The sequence below is a fragment of the Oncorhynchus clarkii genome, chromosome 10 (genome assembly GCF_045791955.1).
Source record: "Oncorhynchus clarkii lewisi isolate Uvic-CL-2024 chromosome 10, UVic_Ocla_1.0, whole genome shotgun sequence".
Lineage (NCBI taxonomy): Eukaryota > Metazoa > Chordata > Actinopteri > Salmoniformes > Salmonidae > Oncorhynchus > Oncorhynchus clarkii.
The window spans coordinates 26,590,280-26,599,288 of record NC_092156.1 but is presented as its reverse complement, the minus strand read 5'-3'; the positions used below and the strand labels follow the sequence as shown (position 1 = coordinate 26,599,288).

Below are 9,009 nucleotides of genomic sequence, written 5' to 3'. Positions count from 1 at the left end.
GCGTCGCTGCACAGCTAATTTCAGGTCTCTCCAGAGATGTTCGATCGGGTTCAAGTCCAGGCTCTGGCTGGGCCACTCAAGGACATTCAGAGACTTGTTGCGAAGCAACTCCTGCGTGTCTTGGCTGTGTGCTTAGGGTCATTATTTTCACTTTGTTGTTATGGGGTATTGTGTGTAGATTTATGAAATATTTTATCAATTTTAGAATAAGGCTGTAACGTAACAAAATATGGAAAAAGTGAAGGGATCTGAATACTTTCCGAATGCACTGTATATGAGTTTACCTGTAGGTTGTTCAGTGGGTCCATCTTCATGACTGGCCCAATGGTGTTGAGAGGCAGGGAAACTTCAATACTCTGGCTGGGCATCAGTGGAGTGTGGATGGGCAGAGGGGTGGTGGGGATCACTCCGAAACTAGACAGAAAGACAATACCATTAAAACATTTTTTTTTTTTATGTTAACATTTATTTAAACCTGCAATATGTAACTTTTTGGGCTACCTGACCTAATTCACATAGAAATGTGTGTTATAGATCTATCATTCTAATTGAAAGCAAGTCTAAGAAGTGGTAGGTTTGTTCTGTGTGCGCTATATTTCTATGCTTCTCATTCTTAAGTTTTGTTTTGGAGTCTTTTACTTTTGGTTTTGTACACCAGCTAAAAATACAATATTTTTAGGTTATGGAAAATATATTATACAGTGGTTTAGATGGTATAATGATTCTCTACACTCTCCTTGCTTGTTATGCCACAAACTGAAATTAGGCAAACTATTTCAATTTCAGCAACCAGGAAACGGCAGAGCGATTTCTGCATAGTGATTCTTTAACTAGGCAAGTCAATTAAGAACAAATTATTATTCACAATGACGGCCTACCAAGAGGGAAAAGGCCTCCTGTGGGGACGGGGGCTAGAACAACAAATTTAAAAGTAGGTGACAACATACCGGGTTCATACATATTTTGATAGATGGAATTTCATGACTTTTAACCAAATTTCCATGACCAGCAATTGGTGGCGTCTCTATGTACATATAAAATATACAGTGGGGCAAAAAAGTATTTAGTCAGCCACCAATTGTGCAAGTTCTCCCACTTAAAAAGATGAGAGAGGCCTGTAATTTTCATCATAGGTACACTTCAACTATGACAGACAAAATGAGAAGAAAAAAAATCCTGAAAATCACATTGTAGGATTTTTAATAAATTTATTTGCAAATTATGGTGGAAAATAAGTATTTGGTCACCTACAAACAAGCAAGATTTCTGGCTCTCACAGACCTGTAACTTCTTCTTTAAGAGGCTCCTCTGTCCTCCACTCGTTACCTGTATTAATGGCACCTGTTTGAACTTGTTATCAGTATAAAAGACACCTGTCCACAACCTCACAGTCACACTCCAAACTCCACTATGGCCAAGACCAAAGAGCTGTCAAAGGACACCAGAAACAAAATTGTAGACCTGCACCAGGATGGGAAGACAATCTGCAATAGATAAGCAGCTTGGTTTGAAGAAATCAACTGTGGGAGCAATTATTAGGAAATGGAAGACATACAAGACCACTGATAATCTCCCTCGATCTGGGGCTCCACGCAAGATCTCACCCCGTGGGGTCAAAATGATCACAAGGACGGTGAGCAAAAATCCCAGAACCACACGGGGGGACCTAGTGAATGACCTGCAGAGAGCTGGGACCAAAGTAACAAAGCCTACCATCAGTAACACACTTCGCCGCCAAGGACTCAAATCCTGCAGTGCCAGACGTGTCCCCATGCTTAAGCCAGTACATGTCCAGGCCCGTCTGAAGTTTGCTAGAGAGCATTTGGATGATCCAGAAGAAGATTGGGAGAATGTCATATGGTCATATGAAACCAAAATATAACTTTTTGGTAAAAACTCAATTCGTCGTGTTTGGAGGACAAAGAATGCTGAGTTGCATCCAAAGAACACCATACCTACTGTGAAGCATGGGGGTGGAAACATCATGCTTTGGGGCTGTTTTTCTGCAAAGGGACCAGGACGACTGATCCGTGTAAAGGAAAGAATGAATGGGGCCATGTATCGTGAGATTTTGAGTGAAAACCTCCTTCCATCAGCAAGGGCATTTGAAGATGAAACGTGGCTGGGTCTTTCAGCATGACAATGATCCCAAACACACCGCCCGGGCAACAAAGGAGTGGCTTCGTAAGAAGCATTTCAAGGTCCTGGAGTGGCCTAGCCAGTCTCCAGATCTCAACCCCATAGAAAATCTTTGGAGGGAGTTGAAAGTCCGTGTTTCCCAGCAACAGCCCCAAAACATCACTGCTCTAGAGAAGATCTGCATGGAGGAATGGGCCAAAATACCAGCAACAGTGTGTTTTATTCAGCTGACGCAAGCCCACAAATATTCAGGAAATGTAACTTTCTAGTTTAGTCATATTTATTGTAACTACCTTAGAAGTGTTACCTTTGCAGATTGACTATTATCTATTGTGTTACAATGTCCCATACATTGGATTCTCAAATCAACTGGAAGTATCTATAAAACAAGTTTTGAAGCCACATAATCCAAAAGAAAGGCTACATTTAAATTAATGTTCACGATTCACATGATTCACATGATTCAATTCACTGTGATTGAACCGAATTCCAACTAATACAATGGTGAAGTGAATTGTTCGTTTTGCCAAAAATAATAATTTCAACGAATCACATGAATTGATAAAAAAAAAAATATAGATATAATTGTATGACCTTATTCGTGAGTGTCGGTTGAAAGTTTTTTGGGACATGACGAAAACATTAATACATGTCAATAATAGCTAAACAGTTAACTAGAGGGTACAATATACATTGCCTTCGGAAAGTATTCAGACCCCTTCACCTTTTCCACATTTTGTTACGTTACAGCCTTATTCAGCCTTATTTTTTGTATCCTCAGCAATCTACACACAATACCCCATAAGGAAAGCAAAAACAGTTTTTAATTATTTTTTTACAAATGTATTAAAAATAAAGATCTGAAATACCTTATTTACATAAGTATTCAGACCCTTTGCTATGAGACTCGAAATTGAGCTCAGGTGCATCCTGTTTCCATTGATCATACTTGAGATGTTTCTTCAACTTAATTGTTCACCTGTGGAAAATTAAATTGATTGGACATGATTTGGAAAGGCTATATAAGGTCCCACAGTTGACAGTGCATATCAGAGCAAAAACCAAGCCATGAGGTTGATGCAATTGTCCGTAGAGCTCCGAGACAGGATTGTGTCGAGGCACAGATCTGGGGAAGACTACCAACATTTTTTGCAGCATTGAAGGTCCCCATGAACACAGTGGCCTCCATCATTCTTAAATGGAAGAAGTTTGGAACCGTTACCGGAGTTATCATAGGGGAGCTGTGCTCCTAGTGGTTTATCCCGCTGCCTAGGCAGCGAATACCCTGAGAAAAAATTATGCACACACCTGCAGCCAATGGGAGCACAGGTGTCCCTATATAATGGGACACTTCCCCTCACTCAGCCTCCCGAAAATTATCTTCAGCGAGACTGGGGGATCGGCGTGGCCTTAAGTCCTATGGGGCTCCGCTCCACTCATAGAACTGGAGTTACAACTCCGGTAACTATTGTTCTATATCGTGGAGCTCTGCTCCTAGTGGTTTAAGGCGGAGCGCAACGCTCCAAAATGTACACCATGCCGAGCCCAACTCTTCCCACATAGTGATAAGGTCGGGCCCAGCTATGGCCTTGACCAAGACCTTCAGTACTGTAACACAGTGTGTCACAATATACTGTGGCCTCGATAATATCTGTCACACCTAGTCCGAAGGCAAAGCCAGAGACTAGTAGGCAGATAACCAGAATATGATCCATACTAATCTGAACCAGCAGACAGATGGTCCTCACTATTCTGATATAATCACCAATCAACAATGGAATGACAAAGTGTAACTCTACATTGTGTATTCGGTAATCCATCACACTCAATCAATGGATTCCAAAGATTGATGGGTAGAACTCAAGATTGCTATTTTTTACCTATGTAATACTAGTTACACAAGCTATTTCCCCCATCCCTCCGCTTCAACACAGACATAGACTAGTGGGCAGGTCAAATACACGACTTCTACAATACTGAACCCTCAGCAAGGAGTCATGTCACAATCACTCTTACCTGATGGAAGCCAGTCCATTAGTCCTGCATTCCCCCTTGAGTATGTGCATCAACATGTTCTCTACTGTACTGATATTAGTCAGATAGGAATCATGTCCTATATGTCTCTCTCATAAGAAAAGTGACACGGACCTGAAAGGAACCATGCCCCTCAGTCCTGCATCAATTTTTCTTAACTCAAGTCCTTCTCTCAGTACAGACTGAGCCAGAACATTCAAAGACATATCAAGCAAATAGAAGCGGATTAAAGGAGACGTGTCGACCAAGACACAGCTGCACAAATATCCTCGACTCCTGTTCCTCTGAAGAGAGCAGTAGAGGCCGCTACTCCCTGAGTGGAGTCGGCTTTCACCTCGAGGCAATGGGTGCCCTACAGCCTCACATGCCATCTCAATGCCTACACACAGCCAATGAGACAGGCGCTGTTTGGATAGCGTTCCACCGAGTGTATTCGCACCGTGACACAAACAGCTGAGGTCCTGACCTAATCGATGCTGTACACTCCACGTAACACGCCAAAGCGCGTACTGGGCACAGGCAATGCAGCCTTTCCTCTCTCCTCTCCCCATGGGGAGGGGGAGAAAAAGCCCAGAGCTCTACAATCTGTATGAACTCTTAATAACCTTAGGCATAAAAGCCGGGTTAGGACGTAACACGCTCTGCTCAAGTCGCCATTAATGGCAAGGCAGTCGGGTCTTGTCGAAAGAGCACACAAGTCACTGACACGCTTAGCAGTAGTCTGAGCGAGCAAAAGCAGCATCTTTAAAGACAGCATTTTGAGGAGGATTTGAGCTACTGTACATTTGTGGTCCATCCCAGCTCCTACACCCGAGCCCTGCCTTACCAGTGGCTTCCAACTCAACATTTATGACCTTTTGGGTCTTGTGACCCAAATGGGTTCTCATGGGTTTCTCATCTCTTCAGTTTCTTGTTTTTCTTTGTGCCTTTTGTAAATGAGCAATGAGGTGTCACCATTAGACTGAGGTTCTTTTTCTCGTCATGTTTTTCACAACGCGTCGACTACCAACGCTAAATCCCACTCGGGCAGATTTGTTCTAGGCCTAGGCCTCCGCATTCCCAATAGAAAGCGTCTCACTAGGGGATGGTTAAAGACAGAGTCTCTGCAAAAACCCTCATGACAGGAAGAAATAGCCGCAGCAAACACTTTAATAGTGGCCGCCGCTGAGCGCTGCTTTTCAAACAAGTACTGCAGAAATGAGAGAACACTCAACCTGACAGCACACGGGGTCCACATTTTCTGCGACACACCATTGTGAAAACATGTTCCATTTACTGGCATACACCCTGGAAGTGGAACTGGCACGCGAGCCCTGTATGGTTGTGATCACTGCATCAGACAACCCACGGCGCTCTAACCTGTTCCTCTCAGGAGCCAAGCCATCATAGGTTTGCCGATTATGGGCACTGCCCTGTGACAACGCTACCCACTGATATGGAATGGGCCAAGGTGGTGACACCAACATTTGGGTCATCTCCGCAAACCATGGAGCCCCTGGGCAATCGAGAGCTATCAATATGATTGACAGCCGCCTGATCTCACCCGAGCTACTAGTGGGAGAATCTGTGAAGACTGGAATGTAAGCGGACACTATGCCCATTGGGTTTTTCCAATTGTCCAAATTCGTTTTGAGCGAAAGGGGAATCACCAACAATCGGGTCTAGTCATAGTTGGGGAAACCATTGCTGTATCCTGCGCATGTGCAGTAGTCCCAGCGGAACCACGGAGTGGGCAGACAAAATGAAACCCAAAAGTGTCTTGACCGAATGCGCCGTCACCGTGTAATTCGGACGAAACCTTCGAAGGGCTAGCAAAAGGGCGGCCCACCGAGGTTCTGAAATTCGAGCCTTTATAGTCACAGTGTCTAGCTGTATTCCCAGGACGCGTTCTTTTCCCAAATCACAGCAAACCCCAGACGTGTGAGATGTATCACTGTCTGTGTCATGTTTGCGATCGCCAGCTCTGCTGACTTGGCGAGAACCAATAGGTCGTCAAGGTAGGCAAAAATCGTTATTCCCTGACGACGCAGCAGTTCCATTGTCGCCTCCACGCCTTTGGAACACGTTCGAGGTGCCAGGGCGTACCCAAATGACATCCTCGTGAATTCGTACGCCACCCCGTGAAAAGCGAAACGCTGAAAATTCCTGTGAAGCGGATGCACCAGCACATGAAAGTAGGCATCCTTCAGGTATATGCTCACACAAAAGTCTACAAAAGTAGACGTTTTGTTGTTAGCATTCGGAAGGGCTGTTTGGCTACGCTCTCGTTGGCCATGGTTCTACCTGCACATATAGCCGAAGAGATGGAAATCCTCGGTGAGACGGGATAGAGAGGCTGCTAGAAGGGCAATGTTGTTAGCTGCTGCTACAGCTTGGGATCCCAAAACAAAGGACTTCTCAGCCAGCTTAGCTGTGAGTCAGTCCTTGCTGATGGCAGGGTAGCCTTTTTAGAGGAGGGCCAGGAACTTAAACCCGAAACGAGTTTTGGGATTCCCTTTGTTATTCCCTGCTGTCTACCGTCAATGGGAGATAAGCTTTGGCCGGCGTGCGCGCCGCCAAAGGTGACTCCCATGAGCCCTCCACATATTTATGGAGAGAGGGCAGGGCAGGAGCCAGGGGCTCCACCGCCCTCCTCCTTCGAGAATAAGGACCCCCCACCATCATATCCAACTCTGGAACAGGGGGGATGGGAGGTAGCTCTCCAATCTAGTGGCAGCTCTCTAAATTTTGTATTTATTTTTATTTCACCTTTATTTAACCAGGTAGGCAATTTGAGAACAAGTTCTCATTTACAATTGCGACCTGGCCAAGATAAAGCAAAGCAGTTCGACACATACAACAACACAGAGTTACACATGGAGTAAAACAAACATACAGTCAATAATACAGTAGAAAAATAAGTCTATATACGATGTGAGCAAATGAGGTGAGATAAGGGAGGTAAAGGGGAAAACAAGGCCATGGTGGCGAAGTAAATACAATATAGCAAGTAAAACACTGGAATGGTAGATTTGCAGTGGAAGAATGTGCAAGGTAGAGATATAATTAATGGGGTGCAAAGGAGCAAAATAAATAAATACAGTAGGGGAAGAGGTAGTTATTTGGGCTAAATTATAGATGGGCTATGTACAGGTGCATAATCTGTGAGCTGCACTGACAGCTGGTGCTTAAAGATAGTGAGGGAGATAAGTGTTTTCAGTTTCAGAGACTTTTGAAGTTTGTCCCAGTCATTGGCAGCAGATAACTGGATGGAGAGGCGGCCAAAGGAAGAATTGGTTTTGGGGGTGACCAGAGAGATATACCTGCTGGAGCGCGTGCTACAGGTGGGTGCTGCTATGGTGACCAGCGAGCTGAGATAAGGGGGGACTTTACCTAGCAGGGTCTTGTAGATAACCTGAAGCCAGTGGGTTTGGCGAAGAGTATGAAGCGAGGGCCAGCCAAAGAGAGCGTACAGGTCGCAGTGGTGGGTAGTATATGGGGCTTTGGTGACAAAACGGATGGCACTGTGATAGACTGCATCCAATGTATTGAGTAGGGTATTGGAGGCTATTTTGTAAATGACATCGCCGAAGTCGAGGATCGGTAGGATGGTCAGTTTTACGAGGGTATGTTTGGCAGCATGAGTGAAGGATGCTTTGTTGCGAAATAGGAAGCCAACTCTAGATTTAACTTTGGATTGGCAGTGAGTTTGATGTGAGTCTGGAAGGAGAGTTTACAGTCTAACCAGATACCTAGGTATTTGTAGTTGTTCACATATTCTAAGTCAGAACCGTCCAGAGTAGTGGTGCTGGGTGGGTGGGCAGGTGCAGGCAGTGATCGGTTGAAGTGCATGCATCTGGTTTTACTTGTATTTAAGAGCAGTTGGAGGCCACAGAAGGAGAGTTGTATGGCATTGAAGCTCATCTGGAGGGTTGTTAACACAGTGTCCAAAGAAGGGCCAGAAGTGTACAGATTGGTGTTGTCTGCATAGAGGTGGATCAGAGACTAACCAGCAGCAAGAGCGACATCATTGATGTATACAGAGAAGAGAGTCGGCCCAAGAATTTAACGCTGTGGCACCCCCATAGAGACTGCCAGAGGCCCGGACAACAGGCACTCTGATTTGACACATTGAACTCTATCAGAGAAGTAGTTGGTGAACCAGGCGAGGCAATCATTTGAGAAACCAAGGCTATCGAGTCTGCCGATGAGGATGTGGTGATTGACAGAGTCGAAAGCCTTGGCCAGGTCAATGAATACGGCTGCACAGTATTGTTTCTTATCGATGGCGGTTAAGATATCGTTTAGGACCTTGAGCATGGCTGAGGTACACCTATGACCAGCTCTGAAACCAGATTGCATAGCGGAGAAGGTGCTGTGGGATTCGAAATGGTCGGTAATCTGTTTGTTGACTTGGCTTTCGAAGACCTGAGATAGGCAGGGTTGGACATATATAGGTCTGTAGCAGTTTGGGTCAAGAGTGTCCCCCCCCTTTGAAGAGGGGGATGACCACAGCTGCTTTCCAATCTTAGGGAATCTCAGACGACACGAAAGAGAGGTTAAACAGGCTAGTAATAGGAGTTGCAACAATTTCGGCAGATCATTTTAGAAAGAAAGGGTCCAGATTGTCTAGCCCGGCTGATATGTAGGGGTCCAGATTTTGCAGCTCTTTCAGAACATGAGCTGACTGGATTTGGGAGAAGGATAAATGGGTAAGGCTTGGGCGAGTTGCTGTGGGGGGTACAATGCTGTTGACCGGGGTAGGGGTAGCCAGGTGGAAAGCATGGCCGTAGAAAAATAAGGGGGAAAAAATGAAATTCTCAATTATAGTGGATTTATCGGTGGAGTTTCCTATCC

At 44.9% G+C, this 9,009-nt stretch overlaps 1 protein-coding gene across 4 annotated transcripts in view; it reads right to left on the bottom strand.

The window, feature by feature from the left end:
* The window catches only part of LOC139418201 (adaptor related protein complex 2 subunit beta 1), an 84,995-nt gene that overhangs the window by 25,563 nt on the left and 50,423 nt on the right, over nt 1-9,009 (bottom strand). For all 4 annotated transcript variants that reach the window (XM_071167471.1, XM_071167470.1, XM_071167473.1 and 1 more), the window contains one exon: nt 285-414. In XM_071167471.1, coding sequence (XP_071023572.1) covers nt 285-414 — 130 coding nt within the window. The remainder of the gene's footprint in view (nt 1-284; nt 415-9,009) is intronic.